The sequence below is a fragment of the Amblyraja radiata genome, chromosome 9, assembly GCF_010909765.2.
Source record: "Amblyraja radiata isolate CabotCenter1 chromosome 9, sAmbRad1.1.pri, whole genome shotgun sequence".
Taxonomy (NCBI): Eukaryota; Metazoa; Chordata; class Chondrichthyes; order Rajiformes; family Rajidae; genus Amblyraja; species Amblyraja radiata.
The window spans coordinates 13,610,010-13,630,161 of NC_045964.1; the positions used below are offsets into that span (position 1 = coordinate 13,610,010).

General features: G+C 48.3%; 2 protein-coding genes across 4 annotated transcripts in view; one reads left to right on the plus strand and one right to left on the minus strand.

The window, feature by feature from the left end:
* heatr4 (HEAT repeat containing 4) overlaps positions 1 to 12,723 on the plus strand; it is a 44,718-nt gene extending 31,995 nt beyond the window's left edge. Inside the window, exons 9-17 of the mRNA XM_033026714.1 lie at positions 196 to 300; positions 1,849 to 1,967; positions 3,854 to 4,034; positions 6,366 to 6,435; positions 8,935 to 9,124; positions 10,569 to 10,647; positions 10,864 to 11,029; positions 11,386 to 11,450; positions 12,509 to 12,723. Coding sequence (XP_032882605.1) covers positions 196 to 300; positions 1,849 to 1,967; positions 3,854 to 4,034; positions 6,366 to 6,435; positions 8,935 to 9,124; positions 10,569 to 10,647; positions 10,864 to 11,029; positions 11,386 to 11,450; positions 12,509 to 12,670 — 1,137 coding nt within the window. The 3' untranslated portion in view covers positions 12,671 to 12,723. The remainder of the gene's footprint in view (positions 1 to 195; positions 301 to 1,848; positions 1,968 to 3,853; positions 4,035 to 6,365; positions 6,436 to 8,934; positions 9,125 to 10,568; positions 10,648 to 10,863; positions 11,030 to 11,385; positions 11,451 to 12,508) is intronic.
* Positions 12,724 to 13,676: 953 nt separating this feature from the next.
* znf106 (zinc finger protein 106) overlaps positions 13,677 to 20,152 on the minus strand; it is a 56,171-nt gene continuing 49,695 nt past the window's right edge. For all 3 annotated transcript variants that reach the window (XM_033026713.1, XM_033026712.1, XM_033026711.1), the window contains 6 exons: positions 19,787 to 19,849; positions 18,504 to 18,623; positions 18,152 to 18,223; positions 16,013 to 16,084; positions 15,664 to 15,810; positions 13,677 to 14,850 (listed from right to left, as the gene is read on the minus strand). In XM_033026713.1, the coding sequence (XP_032882604.1) occupies positions 14,794 to 14,850; positions 15,664 to 15,810; positions 16,013 to 16,084; positions 18,152 to 18,223; positions 18,504 to 18,623; positions 19,787 to 19,849 (531 nt within the window). In that variant the 3' untranslated portion in view covers positions 13,677 to 14,793. The remainder of the gene's footprint in view (positions 14,851 to 15,663; positions 15,811 to 16,012; positions 16,085 to 18,151; positions 18,224 to 18,503; positions 18,624 to 19,786; positions 19,850 to 20,152) is intronic.

Here is a 20,152-nt window from a genome sequence, read left to right on the forward strand (position 1 = left end):
AATTGTGATGAAGGGTCTTCGACCAGAATCGTTAGCTCTCTTATCTTCCACCAGATGCACCAAGACCTGCTGAGTATTTACAGAGTTCTCTGTTTTTATTCAAAAACGTTAGCTCGTGCCTTGGTAACATTAGAGAGATCTATCTGCGGAGTGTTTCCTGCTGGTGTTTGGATGATGTGCTCTCTCTTTAAACAGACTCTGGTGCACTTTACGGTGGCCGGCCAGCTGAACAGTCGCAATTGGAAGAAAAAGGTGCTGGCGTGCAAGGTCCTGTCCTGCCTGCGTGGATCACTTAACATAGTAGGCTCGAAATCCTGTTATAGATTCCAACCTCTTTATTTGTGTTATCTATTTGTATTATCTTGGTTCCGCTCTAAACAGATGCAAGACTGGTTTGTAATGCCTGGTACAACTGGGGTTCCAGGTGCACGAGCAGCATGTTCCAGGTACATATACAGCAGCAATGGTTAAACAACAATCTTGACGGCTTTAATTTGCAAGAAGCAGGGACCGAGAAAATTAGCAGGAATAGCGTGAAGAATGCGTTTACAGAATATTTCGGAGATGATTTTCCAAGGCAACAGATTATTTTAATTAGTACTGTGTAATGAGAAGTCGTTAATTCATGATCTAGAAGTTAATGAGTCTTACGGGAACAATGATCATAATGGGATGATCAAATGTTATATAAAGAATAAAAGTATCAGAAACTGGGGTTACGAAGCAAACTAGAAAGATATGAGATTGGAGTTGATCACGGAGGATTGAGAAACTAAAAGTTAATCAGGGTCAATCAGAAATAGTTAATATTTAAGGAAGTGAGATTTGGCTTTCAAGCCCTTTAATAAAACAACAAGAAAAGTAATGCAGTTATTGTCAATCAAGAAAAGAAAAATAATATCAAACCAAAGGAAAAGACATAACATTGCCTTAGATTGGGAACATTTCTAAATTCAGAAGAGGAGGCTCACGGTGAGGGAAATAAACCGAGCAACAATCTTGCTACCACACTTTCTGGGTCAGGGAATTACAGTGGATCACCCACCCTCAGCAAGCAGAAATGTTTACATAGCTCAGATTTAAATGACGGGCCCTGATCTTGGAATTTAGACCCCGTTTGTGACTCTCCAACCAGTGGAAGCATCTCCACATCTTCCCAGCCACATCTATCCAACAAACCCCCTCAGGATCTGACATGTTTGAACAAGGTCACCACTGCGTCTTCTAAACACCAAGGAATACAGACCTAAACTGCCAGGTCTCTCTTGAAAAGACAATCCGCTCATTCCCAGAGTTAGCCTCATGAATCTCCGTTGGATTGGCCCCAATGCTACCATATCCTTTCTTAGGTAAGGGGATTAAAACTGTGCAGTTTTCTAGCATGGCCTCACCAACTCCCTGTACACCTGGAACAAAACCTCCCTGTTCTTAAACTGCAACGTCTTGGGCCAGAGATGCCGTGCTGATGTATCGCTGGGTTGCCCTGATGAGATCTGTCCAGTAATCTGTGCTGGGAAACAAGATTACAATCAGTGTCTGTCCCTTCCACTGAAAGGACAATTGAAGCGCGTCCCATTCACACAAGTCCTGAGAGTAGCACTGATCTGTTGATCAGTTTCGGTGCTGCACTATACTATTTCCCAGGTTTTTATTGTTTCTTTGAGCACTCTGCTATTTATTTAGACAATGTCCCTGCATTGAATAAGATTTCCACCTAGCCCGGCTGCCTTTCCAAATGTATATTTTGCAGTGCATGTGGCAGAAATGTCCAGGTTGATGTAAGAGTTTCCTGGGCCATTCCATCTGCAGCAGTGGAATAAAAATGTTTGCCTCTGTCTTGATGTCCAGGATCTGACCCAGAAGATTGTCAACCTGATGTGGAACGACTGGAACAGCAATGTTCGCCAAGCAGCCACACAATCACTGGGATCCCTTGGGCTGGGGAAGAAAGTCCACGATGAGCTACGGTGAGTGGTGTGGGGTTGGGTGAATCCTCAAATGGCCAGAGAGATCATTCCGTCTGCCCAGAGGGCAGCGTACATCCTCTGATCAGCATCTCTGCTTTGCTGCAGCATTGCTGAATTAGTGTGGATTTGTTTTTAGCACCTGGGCTTTTTTAAAGCCATTTATTACAACCCATGTTGGCACAGCTCAGTAACTTCATAAAAGCTATGATGGGCAAAGGACAAAGTTCTCTCCTCGTAAGTGTCCACATAAACCCACAGAGCAGATGGGGTAGGAGGTGGGTGACCAGGGTAAGGGATGGGTGGGAGGTCGGGGGCGGGGAGTGGGTGAGGGGGAGGGGTGGAGAGTGGGTGACAGTTGTAGGGGGGTGGGAGTGGGGGTGGGGGAAGGGGTGGGTGAGGGTGTGGTTAAGGGTGAGCGAGGAGTGGGAGTGGTGGGTGGGGGAGGGGGTGCTTAAGGAGTGGGGGGTGTGAGGAGTGAGGGGAGTGCGTGAGGAGGGTAGGGGAGTGATAGTGTAGGGGGTGGGGTGGTGTTGGGAGGGGTAGTAAGGACTGAGGAGTGGTGGAGGGGGTGAGTGAGGGTGGGGGCGGAGGTGGGTGAAGAGTGAGGGGGGGAGTGAGGGGTGGTGGAGGGGTGTGGAGAGGGTGAGTGAGTAGTGGTGGTGGGGGAGGGAGTGAGGTGTGGAGAGGGTTGAGGAGTGATAGTGGTGGTGGGGGAGGGGTGAGGGGTGGGGAGGAGTGAAGGGTGGGGGAGGGGGAGGGGGAGGGGGTGGGTTTTGAGGCGGATGGGAAGCCTGTGGTGAACTGCTCCCACACTGACACAGCTCAGTGTGCTCCTGATGACATCTTCCTAACTGAGGTATTCCGCTTGAGCTTTCTACACTGTGCCGCTTAATATCACATCTCCAGTGTGCTTTGTCTTGTTTGCATGCCCAACATCACAGTTGTGTCATGGTCTTTCACGGGAGGAGATCACCACGTGGACAGACAGACAGATTAAAGGATGTGCTCAACGCCTCCTTGAAGGGACAGTTTCATCCCAGCTGCTATCAGGCAACTGAATCATCCCACCACAACCAGAGAGCAGTGCTGAACTACCATCTACCTCATTGTTGACTCTCGGACTATCCTTGATCGGACTTCACAGGCTTTATGTTGCACTAAACGTCATTTCCTTATCATGTATCCGTCCACTGTGAATTGCTTGTTTGTTATCTTGTATTGGCCTTCCGCTGACTGGTTCGCATGCAACCAAAGTTTTGCCCTGTACCTCGGTGCACGCTTCACAAAACTGAAACTGAACTGAATACATAAAAGGCACCTCGCCGGCAGTCTGCTGAAAAATCGCCTAAGTGGGACAGACCCATAAAGGAGGCTTGTGAGAAGTGAAGCCAGGGTGTGCCAGGACAGTGTGCGAGTGTGCTCACACACCCACACACAATAGCAATGGGGGATTAACAAAGGGACCTGTCTGCATTTTGGGCAAATTGAGAGGCCATGGTAAGGTTCATAAGTTCTAGGAGCAGAATCAAGCCATTCGGCCCGTCAAGTCTATTCCGCCATTCAATTATGGCTGATCTATCCTTCGTTCTCAACCCCATTCTCCTGCTTTCTCCCCATAACCCCTGACACCCTTACTAATCAAGAATCTGTCAACCTCCATCTTAAAAATATCCACTGACTTGGCCTCCACAGCTGTCTGTGGCAATGAATTCCACAGATTCACCACCCCCTGACTAAAGAAATGTCTCCTCATCTCCTTTCTAAAGGTACATCCTTTTATTCTGAGGCTATGGCCTCTGGTCCTAGACTCTCCCACTAGAGGAAACATTCTCATCACATCGACTCTATCCAGGCCGTTCACTGTTCGGGTTGCACTTGTTTTGCAGGAAGAGGCTGGATAAGGGCGACAGCAGAACACGGATTGAAGCGTTGTCGTGCATTGGTCAGCTGGGGGTGATGACAGGAAAGCTAATGCCCAGCTTCCTCAACTGCTTCCAGGATGACTTCATTGGCGTGCGGAGGGAGGCATGTCTCACTGCCGGTTTGCTGAAGTTAAAAGATGAGAAGGTACAGGGAACAAAACCGTGGCACTCTTATTCTATCCCCACAAAACATTGAGACAGGGAGCAGGAAACTGTGTGGGAAGGAACTGCAGATGCTGGTTTAAACTGAAGATAGACACAAAAAGCTGGAGTAACTCAGCGGGGCAGGCAGCATCTCTGGAGAGAAGTAATAGGTGAAGTCTTGACCCGAAACATCACCTATTCCTTTTCTACAGAGATGCTGTCTGATCTTCGGGTGCAGGAAACTGATCTGATGTCATTTTTCTCTCTCCTGCCTGAAAAGAACAGGACAGAACACAAGTTTCACTATTTTGACCTGGTTCAATAGCATATCCCAACTGCCCTATTTGCCATCCCAAATATCCCATCCTAAATTACATACCTAATTTCCTGCATGTACAAGGAGTTGTGGACAGACTTTAAATATGTTAACGTATTGAACTTAAAATCTCATACATAATTCCACATCACAAATTGCCTGTCCTTAATTCCTAGCGAATTGTTGGAAACAAATCTACAAAATCTAAATTTTAAAAAAAAGCAAAATTTGAGGCAGTACTGAGATGTTCAATAAACATCAACTGTTTCTTAAATGATGGGATAGTCCCAGCCTCAACTACCTCCTCTTGCAACTTGTTCCATACAACCACCACCCTTTGTGTGAAAAAAGTTACCCCTCTGATTCCTATTAAATCTTCAACAAAGCCTTGCCCCTCCCGCCCCATTTGCTGTAGCAGAGTTACTGTGAACGAGGTGGCTTCAAGGCAACTGTGTGACCTAATTGTCACATCAGCCCAAACCTGGATGTGTTGAGGATCTGGCAGCCTGCGGGCAGGATGATGCAGCTGTGAATTGAATGAAACTCATTACCAATGAAGGGTGATGGACACAAAAAGATGGAGTAACTCAGTGGGACAGAAAGGTCTTGACCCGAAACATCACCCATTCCTTCTCTCCAGAGATGCTGCCTGCCCCCCTGAGTTACTCCAGCTTTTTGTGTCTTATCTTTGGTTTAAACCAGCATCTGCAGTTCCTTCTTGCACACCAACGAAGGGTGGTTGGGAGCTTTGAGGAACTACTCATGCAGTCTGAGGCTTCCAGCAACCACAGCCTTTTTCCTTTGACTGCAATCTCATTCCAACTGATTACATTTTAGCAGTGCTGGTTTCTCAAGTGCTGTTGTCAAATAACACATGAAAGTGGACACAGTTTGTGTCGAAGGTGATCCCACACGGTAGATTTTCCCGAGTGAACCATGACCTCTGCCTGACACCACTCAGTCCTTATATAGTTGCCCTGCCCGCACCAGTAGCCCAGCCCCCTCAGCTGCACTTTTCATCCCTGTGTTGACGATGGACAAAGGACCAGTCTTTCCAATCAATAGACAATAGGTGCAGGAGTAGGCCATTCAGCCCTTCAAACCAGCACCGCCATTCAATGTGATCATGGCTGATCATCCCCAATCAGTACCCTGTTCCTGCCTTCTCCCCATATCCCCTGACTCCGCTTTCTTCAAGAGCCCTATCTAGCTCTCTCTTGAATGTTTCCAGAGAACCGGCCTCCACCTCCCTCTGAGGCAGAGAATTCCACAGACTCACCACTCTGTGTGATAAAGTGTTTCCTCATCTCTGTTCTAAATGGCTTACCCCTAAACTGTGGCCCCTGGTTCTGGACTCCCACAACATCGGGAACATGTTTCCTGCCTCTAGCGTGTCCAAACCCTTAATAATCTTATATGTTTCAATAAGATGCCCTCTCATCCTTCTAAATTCCAGAGTATACAAGCCCAGTCGCTCCATTCTATCAACATATGACAGTCCCGCCATCCCGGGAATTAACCATGCAAACCTACGCTGCACTCCCTCAATAGCAAGAATATCCTTCCTGAAATTTGGAGACCAAAACTGCACACAATGCACCAGGTGTGGTCTCACTAGGGCCCTGTACAACTGCAGAAGGACCTCTTTGCTCCTATACTCAACTCCTCTTGTAATGAAGACCAATATGCCATTCGCTTTCTTCACTGCCTGCTGTACCTGCATGCTTACTTTCATTGACTGATGTACTAGGACACCCAGATACCGTTGGACTTCCCCTTTTCCCAACCTGACAACATTTAGATAATAATCTGCCTTCCTGTCAGTGAGGAGGACGACTTCCCACTAGATCCAACTCCACTTATTCCAGCTGGGCAGTTGGAGAGCATAGCGTTCCTTGATGGATGTCGGCCAACTTCCACGCTGGCCAGTGGGCCAGAGTCGGTGAGGGAGGTTTGTTGTTTGAGAAAGCTGGGACTGGAGCAGTGAAGTCTGAGTAACCCCTGTGTCACCTCTAGGTTCTTGGTCACCTGCTGCGCCTGATGCAGTCTGACCCCATCTGGAAGGTGAGAGCCCACGCCATCAAGGGTAGGTGTAACTGCATCGCTCGCTATCTATCAACCCAGCTATGCACCAATGCAGCGGCTCCACTTCCCCAGAATGGTGGAGCCCAGCCCAGGCCTCTGGGAGTGGGGAGAGGGGTGGGGTGCAACCTCAGGACAGTGTGTCTCTGAGGGTGAGTGTCTCCAATATATGGACTCGTCTCAATGAGTCTGGATGGCTTGTCAAGAAGACACGTCTGTTGCAATACGCTGCCATTACAGACACCCTGAAGGACAGGCAGGAATAATCAGGGAGGGATTGGGAGGATGGAGTAAGGACCTCCACATGGCCTCACTTGGAGTATTGTCTTCAATTTTGGTCACCCGGCTGTTGGAAAGATGGCATTCAGCCGGAATGAATGCAAGGAACATTTACAAGGATGCTGCCAGGACTCGAGGGTCTGAAATACAGGGCGAGGTTGGGCAGGCTAGGACTTTATTCCTTGGAATGCATGAGGCTGAGAGATGACGTTATAGAGGCGTATAACATCATGAGATGTATAGATAAGGTGAATTCAGAGTATTTTACCCAGAGTAGGGGAATTAAGTAGGGGAACTAGAGGATATAGGTTTAAGGTGGAATGGGAAAGATTTAATAGCAACCTGTGGGGCAAATTCTTCAAACAGAGGTTGGTGTGCATATGGAATGAGCTGCCAAAGTATGTAGAGTGTTCAAGAAGGAACTGCAGATGCTGGAAAATCGAAGGTACACAAAAATGCTGGAGAAACTCAGCGGGTGCAGCAGCATCTATGGAGCGAAGGAGATAGGTAACATTTCGGGCCGAAACCCTTCTTCAGATGGATCAATCTGAAGCAGGGTTTCGGCCCGAAACGTTACCTATCTCCTTCGCTCCATAGATGCTTCTGCACCCGCTGAGTTCCTCCAGCATTTTTGTGTGCCAAAGTATGTAGTTGAGTAAGGTAATATGACATCTAAAAGACACTTGGAACGTACATGGATAGGAAAGATTAGGGGGATGTGGGTCAAATGCAAGCAAATGGGACTAGCGTGGGCATCTTGGTCATCAAGGGTGAGTTGGCAGTGAGGTCTGTTTCTGTGCTGTTTGACTCTAGGGGAGGGGGTTTGGAAAATGTCACATTGGAGGCTGTTTATTCTTGGGAAGGACAAGCACTCATGTTCAAGGAGCGCAGCTGTAGAGAGAGATGCCACGAGACTCTGGTACACTGGCCTGGCTAAAGGTGTAACACCAGAGCACCTTTGTCTCCACCCACCGGTTAAAACTTGCAGGGACCTCGTATGCACAACAATACTTTGTGCCATGACATCAAATGTCCCTGCTTGGGCCCAGCAAAATCTTCTGGCTCAGTGGCCTCCGAGCACAGGCATATACGGCAATATTTACCTGCACTTCCACCTAGCTCTGACCATGGTCCTGCAGCGCAAGAGCTCCTCTCAGAATCCTATCTCGTAGAGTCATAGAGCATGGAAACAGGTCCATCGGCTCAACTTATCCATCCTAGTCAACATGTCCCATCTACACTAGTCCCACCTACCTGTGTTTGGCCCATATCCCTCTAAATCTGTCTAAACTCCATATCCCTCTAAACGTGTGATAGCCCCTGCCTCAACTACCTCCTCTGGCAGCTAGGTCCATACACATACCACCCATTGTGTGTAAAAGTTACCCCTCAGATTCCTATTAAATGTTTCCCACCTCACCTTAAACCTATGTCCTCTGGTTCTCGATTCCCCTACTCTGAGCAGGAGACTCTGTGCGTTTACCCGATCTATTCAGCTCATGATTTCATACACCTTTATTAGATCACCCCTCATCCTCCTACACTCCAAGGAGTACAATCCTAGCCTGCTCAATCTCTCCCTATAGCTCAAGCCCTCTAGTCCTGGCAACATCATCGTAAATCTTCTCTGTACCGATTCCAGCTTGACAACATCTTTTCAATAACATGGTGCCCGGAATCTGGACACAATACACTAAATGCGACCTCACCAATGTCTTATAGAACTGCAACATGACCTCCCAACTTTGATGTGTAGGAAAGAGCTGCAGATGAAGGTTGACACAAAATGCTGGAGTCACCCAGACTGATCAATCTGAAGAAGGGTCTCTACCTGAAACATCTCCCATTCCTTCTCTCCAGAGATGCTGCCTGTCCTGCTGAGTTACTCCAGCATTTTGTGTCTATCTCCCGACTTCTATATTCAATGCTCTGACCTATGCTCTACAACACTCCCCAGAGCTATACTGTGCCCTGCCCATATTAATGCACTGAAAATGAAACAGCACCAGATCATTTGTTCCATTTGGTTTACTATTCACACAAAAGTCTTCCACTAACCCTGCCAGTACATCCTCCTATTCCTTTCTACCATAACTATCTTGTGTCCTACTGTCAATTTCTGCAGTGTCTGCATGTTTTCTGGGTGTGCTTTTACTCTGTACTGAAGTCTAGGGTCTGATAATGTTCCATGCTGATTTTTATTACTTGGACGTTGACGGAGAAGCTTTAGGTGCCATTGGACACGTGACTGCGAATCTGAGGGACTTGCTGCTTTGGGCACTTCATTACGAGAACGAGCCTGGGATCCGAATGGAAGCCTGCAACACCATCATGTCCTTGAAGCTTCAGGATCCGAAGGTGCAGGCCCTTTTAAGACAGCAGCTCCTGGTGGAGAACGACCCACAGGTGCAGAAGTAAGTGCGGACGCGGTGTGATCTCAGTCTTAGCAGGGATCAGCACTCAGTGAGACAGGAACCTTCCAGGAAACTTGCTGATCCAACACAGTCACATTCAGATACACTAGCATTGCTCTACAGCAAGTTAGTAAGTCTGTGTATCTCTCGGCTTGTTCAAGCTGCCATATCTGATGTGCATGTGTGCTTGCATGCCAATGCACTTATGCCTTTGTGGCTTTGGGACCATGTTTGAGTACCATGTGTTTGTTGTATTAGAACAATGATACAGCACCAGATCATTTGATACATTTGGTTTATGAGGGGGTGGAAACAGGCTCTTTGGCCCAACTCATCCAACTCAATATTTCCCACACTCCTCGTTTTCTCCTGAAATTGTACTTTAGGCTAGGTCATTCACAAACCGTTTCTCTTCAATACAATCTTCCAAAACCACATTCCCCTCTGGCCCCATCCAATGATCGAAAGAGGATTTCCTAAAATCCTTAGATATTCAAAGGTGATTCCATAGTTTCTTTATTTTCCTCAGCTTAGTTCACCAAACTAAATGTCCCATTTGGTTCCTCTGCACCTTATTAGCTTCCTTCTGAGATGCTCGTCAATCTGAATCAACTCCCACTTTCTTGGCGTTATTCGTACCAAACCATTGACCAATTCCTTTCCTGAACCCACACCAGCTGATAATTTTAACTTTGCTCTCTTCTTAGCCATTGTCCAACTTCACCAACCAACCATTTTTATTCATTTCAACCCAGACCCGCTACCACAGCCACATTTGTTTTCTTGGTGTTCGTCTGCGCCTCCATCTTCTACCTCAATGATTCCGGCTCCGGTTCCTTTTTTTATAACCCAGTTGCTCAACACTTTAACTCCCCCTCCCATTCCCACACTGACGTTTCTGTCCTGGGTCTCCTCCATTGTCAGAGTGAGGCCCAGCACCAATTGGAGGAACAGCACCTCATATTTTACTTGGGCAGCTTACAACCCAGCGGCATGAATATTGATGTCTCTAACTTCAAGTAAACCTTGTTTTCCCTCTCCCTTCCCAGTTTTCCAACCAGTCTTACTGTCTGACTTCATTCCCTTTGTCCTGTTTTCACATCATACACTTCCTTATCTAAATCCTGCCCACTCCCTTGACTCTCAGTCTGAAGGGTCTCGACCCGAAACGTCCCCCATTCCTTCTCTCCAGAGATGCTGCCTGACCCGCTGAGTTACTCCAGCATTGTGTGTCTTTATCTTTATTCCTTTCTGCTCGTGAAGATTACTGTCCTACCTTCGGTCCAAAGTTGATGGCCACATTGCCGAATGGGCACTAAATACTGGAGTAACTAGCGGGTCAGGCAGCATCTGTGGAGAACATGGACAGGTGACAGGGACAGTGCGAGGGTACTTCATTCAAAGTAATAGCGAGATGTTGACAGCTTTGTTTCTCTCCCATCAGAGATGTGGCACAAGCACTGCAGAGATTAGGAGACAGCACTGCCGTGGAAGAAGGAATGCTACACAAAATAAAAGAACAGGTAGACTTGCACTTCAGTCAATGGTGCTCTGCCACCCCCACTGCCCTCTGTACTGTATCTGCTTCTGTTAATGGTAGTGCCTGCCACCCCCCACTACCCCTATACTGCTCCTGTGCGTACAACCGTGTTAAACCTGCTCTGAGTGTTTGAAACTCAGAGCAGGTAAATACTTGAAATACCCAGCTGACGGCATGTCCTGTTCTTTGTCATGAACAGGTCTGCACACTGTGTGAGAAAAATACTGTGATCTGGAAGCTGTTGCGGCTGGAGAAGTTGAAGACTAACATCGCCCAGCAGATGGAGTGGATCAACCTGAAGACACAGCCGCAGCATCTGAAAGCTCTGACCGAACAGATGCAGCAGCTGCACCAAACCCTGACGGGTGGGGATGAGCAACCGTGGTGACACGGGTGGGGGTGGGGAGAGAAGAATGGGGGAGGTGGGGGGTTAGGCAGGTCATACGGAGACGTGGGGGTTGTGGGCGGGTCAGACTGTCGGCATGGGACGTAGTTTCAAGAGAGTTAGATTTAGCTCTTAGGGCTAAAGGAATCAAGGGATATGGGGAAAGCCAGGAATAGGGTACTGATTTTAGATGATCAGCCATGATCATATTGAATGGCGGTGCTGGCTCGAAGGGCCGAATGGCCTACTCCTGCACCTATTTTTCTATGTTTCTGGTCAGTGCAGTGAGGGGTGCCTGGCTGAATCAGGCATCAAGATATTTGTTCTCTCTTTCAGCTGCCAGTTTCCATCGGATGCAGGGTGATGTGGAGGACGGGCCGGTATGCGGGGCTGTGGACCAGGTAACTGGCAGTTATGGTGGTATTCTCTCCAGCCCACGTGGTCCCCGCTGCACACTCCAGCCTGGCACGTCTCATTACTGCCTCTCCAGCATTGCTCTCTGCTCTCCTCCATCTAGGCATTGCTCATTTCACCAGCGACTTCCCTGATTCTTCGATCAGGCGATGCCAGCTGTCAGACCCATGTCTGAGAAAAGGTCCTGAGCCAAAACGTTGCCTAGCCATTCCCTCCACAGATGTTGCCTGAACGAGCTTCTTCAACACTCCTTTGCTGAAGATTCCAGCATCTGCAGTTCCTAGTGTCTCCATTTTACTGCTCCATTGTGAAATCTCAAAGTATTGCCACTTTCAAGATGTTCTCCTCCTCCTCTCTCAGAGGGGAATTCTGAAACCTCTCCTCACTTCTCTTCCTTTGTGATTCCTGCTTTGTGACATGTTCTGACCCAGACTACTACTGCCAACATTGTTCATCCTCTTCTCACCTGCCTGGCCCCACCTCTTCCAGCATTTTCTCCCTCTTACCACAATCAGTCTGAAGAATGGTGCCAGCCCAAAACGTAACCTAGCGAGATGCTGCCTGACCTGCTGAGTTACTCCCACATTGAGGTTTGCAGCTGAAACTCCTGCCGATGTTTACCTTTACCGTGCTGCCTACTGCGGTGCCGATCCCTTGATCCATGCCCAGTTTCTCCTGGCAGTGGCAGTCCCAATCAGTGATCCAGTCTCCCCCTGATGTGGGATGGAGTGAAGATTGAGTGGGGGGGGGTAGGCACTCTTACCATGGACCACCACACCACTGCCTCCTGCCAACAGGGGCGGCACAAGTGGTGCAGCGGGATAGTTGCTGCCTAACAGCACTCGCAGCGCTGAGGAACCGGGTTCGATCCCGTCTGTGGGTGCTGTGTGCACGGAGTTTGTATCGCCCACACTCCAAAGACGTACAGGTCCGTAGGTTAATTAGCCTGGCATACATGTAGAATTGTCTCTAGTGTGAGGGCCGAAGGGCCTGTTCCCGCACGGTATCTCTAAGCAAAACTAAATAGTTTCTCCTTGTGTTGCAGCCGGTGGGACGCAGCTCCGGCCCGGCAGGAGGGCAGGCGCAGACCGCCAGGTGTGACAAGCCCCTCAGCGGAGAAGATCTACGTTATTCCAGGATGCTCAGGACAGGCAGCATGAAGGCCCCGACTCACCAGCAACCTGGGAGAACCACATTCCCATCTTGACATGGCAAGTGAGGTTTCATCGCTGTACCTGAAATAAAAGCTGATACAAGAAAGGTGCAGAGTGGGGGCAGTTTGTAAACTGAAGGGAGCCTCGCGAGGGCTTCTCTCCACCAGTGAATGGAAGACATTGCTTCAGTAACGAGGCGATGCAGTGTCTTGACCTCACTCTGTGGAAGGAGGGTGGTTATAGGATTAAAGTGGTCTCTGAAACTGGACCTGCTCAGGATCAAAATCCACAAAGCCAATCGCTTCATGCATACTTTGACTCCATCATGGATATGGGTCAAACAGGATGCGTGTATGTGAACATCGTGCTTGGCATTGGTCAAGTTAGGCCAAAGGGTTTGTTTCCGTGTTGCGTGGTTTTATAAGGGTGGCTGCCATGAAGGAACCTTTGGCTCTTAATGAAATGGAAGATCTAGATAGTGTACGTGAGGGAAGTAACAATGGCAGAGTGTACTGTATACAAGGAAGTTGTTTCCACAAATGCAGCATGGAATTCCTCAGAAACATGTACACAACCCACTCGCCACAGTTACAGGCACAAGGCAGAGCAGCAACTCCTAACTCATCAATCAGAGAAGGCACAACATGCCACTATTGGGAAAGTGAGTTATTTTTAGTTGTGCACTCAGTGAATTGCTGCGTACAGCCTGGTCCCTCCACATGCCACCACTTCACGGCCTCAGGGAAGGACAATGAACAGACATTTTAGTGAGCTTGGCATGTAAGCATTGCAGTACTGAGACTGTGCACCTCCAATCTGAGGATGAATACAGACTCCCTGGATCTGCTCTGCTGGACAAGACAATGAAGAAGAACAGAGAAATTATTCTCATTCCCCCGTCGTTTGCAGTCACCCGCCCACCCACCATCAAGAATGTGGGAGAGCCAGGCTTTCTGGCTGGAACAGGACTGGTGGACTTTTCCAGTCTATTTATATTAATAAGTTCAGAAAGAAGGGTGAGTGAGGAGGTTTGTGAAAAAGACAACATTACGCACCAAATCAACTGTAGAAATACATCCTCTTGGAGTTGCGTTTATTTAGTTCCTTGATTTTTAATTGCTGTAAAATCACTTACTGTAAACAGACTCATTCCATCGTGTTCTCACCCTTTGCAGCCTGACTGCAGATAAAAGATGCCATCTCACAGCTAAGTGTGCTGACAGCCCACACTCTGCATGCTGTACATGAAGCTGCCACAGGCTGCACTGTACATTGTTTCTCTGGCTCACACACACAACACACAGAACAGGGCAGGGCCTACAGAACACACACCTCACACCACCAAGCCCGACCCCAAACATTCCTTGACCACTTTTCCATTTTGAGACATTTTGGCTTAGAAATCTTGAAAATAGAAATCAAACTTTACCTAAAACAAAACTGGGGCACACTCTGGTGAGACTCTCCAATCCACTTCCAATATCAAACCATATTTGTAGTCAAGACCTCAACTTACATCAAGTCGCAAAGATAGCGGTGGTAATACGCAGCAAGCATCACACAGTGAGAGAGAAGCTGAAGGCAATCCAGCCACTGAGGCCGACGAGGACATCTTACATCGCAGCACTCGGTTTTGAAACTCTTTCCCCTGGAGAGTGTGGCCTTCAACACTGACTCCTACTGCCTCAGCCCCAAATGCACACACACATTTCATCCCAGCCATTAAAAAACACTCAGGACAGAATTAGAAACCACAAGTTTGTTTGCAGCTTGATGTTGAGTTATCAAGTCAACCCAACCCAACACAGAGAAACAAACAGCAGGTGAAATAATGAAGCAGCCCTTTGCTATCCAGGAATCAGAGGGAAATTCCGCAGTCAACTCATCGAACCGGGAAGACCACAATAAGAGTGCTTCATTTAGAAAACCTGGAATTAACACAGACACAGGCACTGGGCCCTGCCCACAGGCATGCAGTGACTGCGGTCAGCATCCCCATCAATTTGCTTCTTTCAATCAGCAGACCCGGGCCAGCTGTAGATGATGGCTCAATCCAGAAGTGAACTGCGACTTGCTGTATTGTCACAGAAACTGTCAATTCGGAATGATGGAATCGCTTCAGGTAAAGACCATCGCGTGGTATTAAACTGCTTCCCAATTTGGGAGGTCACTCATCTCATGGGTCCAGGTGGCTATTCTCCTCGGCATGTTGGCAGAGATGCTTGGGAAATTCCTGGGGAGAGTCAACAGACGAACATCACCACCACACAGACGGGGAACAAGGGAGAATGACAATCCCTCTCGACACACCCCTGACACCGTCTTCCACCATGGAATCTCAACTGGTACCAGAGTGCCAGCTGGATAATTTCAGCAGAAAAAAACACGACGATCTTTCACACACCTCTCCCTGGCCATCCGCACACTCCCCACCCCCTCATCCCCTCACCATTACCAACTCCAACACCCAGCCAACCCTAAACCATGCTGCCCCACGAACACCTGGCACATCCACCCCTCCCTCCCTCCCTCCCCAATCCCTTCACTGCTCACTCCCTCAACGCCCCCCCTTCCTGCCCTCACACCCTCCATTTCTCACAGTCCACTACCCTCCTCCATCCCCTTATCCCTCAGCTCTCCGTCTCCCCCCACCGTCTCATTCCCCTCGTAGCCACCATCACTTCCCAACCTCACTCCAACTCCACTCCCTCTATCATGCCTTCCTTCACTGTCCCACCTCCTCCCTGTCCTCACTTCCCCTATACCCACAAATTATCCTTCCTCACACTCTCCTCCTTCCCCCTCAGTCCCATCCCCGCACCTTCTTCATTAACTCCCCGTCTCCAACCTCCTCACTCCCCCGTCCCTACTCACTCACCCTCTTCCCCCACTTTACTTTCTCCAATGCCTTCTCTCCCACACCCGTTCCTTCCACTCTCCCCTCTACCTCCCTTATCGCACTCACTCCTCCCCCTCCCTTTACTTACTCCACCTTGCCCTCCCTTCACTCTCCCCTCTCCCCCCCCCTCCGCTCCAAGCCTCTCACCTGTTTGGACCTGTTTCTCACAGTGAAGAATGCATCACAGTTGCGCCAGCGACACTTCTGGGTCTGGGCGGAGGTGCTGTTGTGCTCCATCAGCAAGTGATGCTTCAGGTGGTTCATGACTCCGAAGATCAAGGTGCAGCCAGTCCACTGCAGGAGAAGCAGGGGCAGAGTTAGGGTGGGGAGGAGGAGGTGGGTGACAAGCAGACTCATCCTTGGGGTGTGATAGTCACTAACATCCGATTCTCATCTCCCTGCACTCAAACATCTGTGAAACACATGACTGGGAGCTGGCAGTGTGAGAAAACGATGCTGATCCCAATGCCTGTGTGGGAGCTCCGTTGTCACTTACCCAGCAGCGATAGTTTTGCATTAGGTTCAGCCGCACTGCCTGGATGCTCCCATCGTAACAGCCCGTGTAGATCTGCAGGAAACAACAGTGACTTCTCAAAAACAAAACCAATTTTAACTTGCTGTGATTCTGGGGGATAAAAAATAATTGAATCATCCCACTCAGAGCAAGCCCTTTGACCCATTGCCCATCATAACCATCAACTACCCATCTATATTAATCCCATTTACCAGTTCTTGATCCGTGGCTTAGCATGACGCAGCCATTCAAGTGCTCGTCTCGATGCTACTTAAACATGAGTTTCTGCCCAGCTTCTTTACCACTTATTCCACTTTCAGGGAGTTTTAGACTCCATGATCCCTCTGTACATCAACTATGTTAAGGGTCTTACCGTCAATTGTATATTTTCCCCTTACATTCCACCTTCAAAAGTGTAGCATCTCATGCTTGCTTGGATTATGCTCTACCTGCCATTTTTCCACCCTTCTCTATAGCGGATTTATATCCCACCTTCCTCACTGTCCACGACCCCAGCAATCTTGATGTCATCTGCAAACTTAATAACCAATCCATTTATGTTTAAGTTCAAGTAATTTATATATATTAGAAACAGAGGCCCTAGCACAGATCCCTGCAGAACTCCACTGGTAACAGACTTCCTATCAAAATGTTGTTCTTCCAGCACAACCCTCTATCCTCTATCAGTGAGCCAGTTTTGGATCCATATGACTATGTCACTGTTAATCATGTGAATCAATGTTCTGGGTCAGCCTAAGATACACAAAATGCTGGAGTAACTCAGATAGGCAGCATCTCTGGATAGAAGGAATGGGCAATGTTTTGGGTCGAGACTCTCCAGCCTACTATCCTGCTGGATCAGCCTACCGTGAGGGACTTTATCAAATGTGTTACTAAAATCCACGTTCATCACTTTCATCACCTTCCTCACTTCCACAAAAAGCTCAATCAATTTAATTATCCTGCTGTAGGAAAATGTCATTAAACTGGGTGTAAAGAAGATATACAAGGAATTAGTTGGTCTGATTGAGTTATAAGGTGACTGGATAGGCTGGGTCTGTGTTCCCCTGGAGTGTACGAAGCTGAGGGGTGACCTTAAAAGGTTTATAAAATTATGAGAAGCGTGAATAAGTTGAAGGAAAGGAGAGTCTAATTTTAGAGGGCTTAGGGTTAAGGTGAGAAGTGAATGATTTAAAGGGGACCTAAGAGAGAACTTTAAAAACACAGGGTGGAGCATACATGGAATGAACTGCCAGAGGAAGTGGAAGAGGTGGTACAATTACTACATTTAAAAGACATTTGGACCGGTACATGGATAGGAAAGGTTTGGAGAGATATGGAACTACCATGGTTTGGTGATTTAGCCTGAAGGCCTGTCTCCTTGCAATATAATTCCCAGACTATTGCCCAGAATTTCATGCAATAACATTTTAAAAATCTTTGTCACCAGAGGTCAGATGATTGAAAGGCAGCAAATATGAATTAAACAGGGCAGCAGAGATAAGCCAGGTAATCAGAGATAGTCAACATGGCTTTGTTAGGGGCGATACTGTGACCAATTTGAGTGAATTCTTCAAAGTGTTGATGAGGGTTGAGTGCAGTGTGATAAATGCAACAGTCTACATGGACTTCAACAAGGTGCCAAATGAGAGCTGGTTCCAAAGGTTAGATCCCACAGTATCTAGGATGAATTGGTGAAGTGAATCTAAAACGGGTAACAGGAGACAGAGGTTGATTGTGGAGGGTTGTTTTTGTGATTGGATCTTGTGACCAGTGTGAAACTCCACTGTTTGCCCATAAGGCATTTGAACATGAATGTCAGAGGTATGATTAGTAAGTTTTCAAACGACGTGAAAATCAATGATGTTGATCATGAGGAAGATATAGGTTCAATGGCCAGAACAGATTTTAATCCTAGTTATCAAAAGGTGCTGTACTTTGGTAGGACCATAGGGGGAGCTAAGCATCTGGATGAGCACCTAAATTGCTAAAGTAAACAAGGTTGAAAGATGGGGTTAGTATAGATGGGCTCTTGATGGCCGGCATCGACATGGAGGGTCAAAGGTCTTATGTCTGTGCGGTATGACTCTGGCCTCCTTCTTGAAGTTGCTGCTCACTCACCATGCTGTTGTGTATGACCATACACATCACCATGTCCTTGTGTCCACCGTACACCTGCAAACGATCATGGGACTAGGCAGAACAGAAATGAAATCCCATTAGTCTACCTGTTCCGTAGTTTTCCTAATTACATTAAATATCCGCAGAACACCATCACACGGAAGTGCTCCACAGCAGCAGAGCCACCAGCACAGGCGGCCACCAGCACAGTAGAGTGCTCACGACTACCTGCCCTGTTAGAGCATCACTGTATATAGGGAGGGCTGGACTGCTGGTTTTGAGTCAGACGAAGATGCTGTCCAGCCCGCACGTCTGGACACAGCTTCACGCTGCAGACACCAGCCGCTCTTACCTGCAGCTCGTAGACGCGCACCAGCTTGTCGAGGCAGGCCGTCACCATCACCTTCCCCAGGATGTTTACCACCGTGACTGCGTGACTGTGACCTTTGTAGATGCGCACCAACTCTCCGGTCTGCAACAGAAGGAAGAGTGATGGGTGGTCACTTCATATCGGATGCACACTAAACCAATTCCTGCAAATCCTTAGAAGTATTGAAAACCATGAGGGGCAGAGATCAGGTGACTGGTCACAGTCTTCCGCAGGGTAGCGGTGTCTAAAACTAGGGGGCATAAGTTTAAGGCGAGGATGAAAGATTTAAAGGGAACCTGAGGGGAAATCTTTTCACACAGCGGGTGGTGGATATGTGGAAGGAACTGCCAGATGAAGTAGATGAGATGGGTACAATAACAATATTTAAAATGCATTTGAATAGCTTTAGACTGTTATAGAGATACAGTCCGGAAACAGGCCCTTTGGCCCACCAAGTCCCTGCCGACCAGCCATTACCCGTATGCTAGCATTATCTTACACACTAGGGACAATTGACAATTTTTTACCGAAGCCATTTAACCTACAAACCTGTACATCTTTGGAGTGAACCCACCAGGTCACAGGAAGAACGTACAAACGCCATACAGACTGCACCTGTAGTCAGGATTGAACCTAGGTCTCTGGTGCTGTAAGGCAGCAACTTTTCCACTGCGCCACTAAGCGTCCTGAAGCATGGATATGCAAGGTTGAGGGAAATGAGCCAAACGCATGTAAATGGATCTAGCTCAGGCACTTGGTTAGCATGGATGAGTTGGGCCAAAGGCCCTGTTTCCGTGTTGTATAACTCTGACTCGATGACCTCATGCCAGAGTTCAACGAGCTCCATTCCACTAGAACAAGTTTACGCCTGGAAGAGGGTGAACAGAGAGAAGCAGCTTTAATTGGATGTTTCAGGCACGAGGGGACGATGGCCACCAGAGCAAAGTGTTGACAATTTGGTTGGGTGGCTGCCTTTCCAAGTTCACTTGCACTAACGTTCCCAGTGCCTAGCTGGGGACACCCACCTGGGTACAAGCTGGTATTACTGTAGCCTCTGCCGGCCATTCCCACCCTACTGCTTCTGACCACAGGCAGGAACCCAGACACCAGGTTTGAAAACAGCAGGAACAAGGCTCGAGTTTAAAGGAGAGATCTTGAGGAAATAAAACAGCCAATAATTTATAATAATTCTAGTGAGCCTGACTGAGATCCACTGAGCAGGGAGGGGCAGCTCGGGGAGTTGTGTTCACAGCGGCAACACTCACGTGGATGTTATGTGCGTGCACAGACTGATCACTCGATCCGCTGAAAACCAAGTCGTTTATCACCTGAAAACACAAGACAACGTCAGCAGCTCCACCCGGACAGACTCCAGACACACTGCAGGTCCCCCACGATGCACCATGCTGTGTCCACTATCCCTCATCCTTCCCCCCGTGCCCACCCTCATTCTCCCCCCCCCCTCCCGTACAGCTTAGCATCCTCCCATCCCGTGTGCTCCCTCGCTCCCACCCCCTGCCCACGCGCCCTCTCTCTCTCCCTCTCCCCCCTCGCTCCCTATCCCCCGCGCACCCAAGCTCACATTCCCTTCCACCCCCCGCACTCCCGCGCGATCTCTCACACAGCAGGCC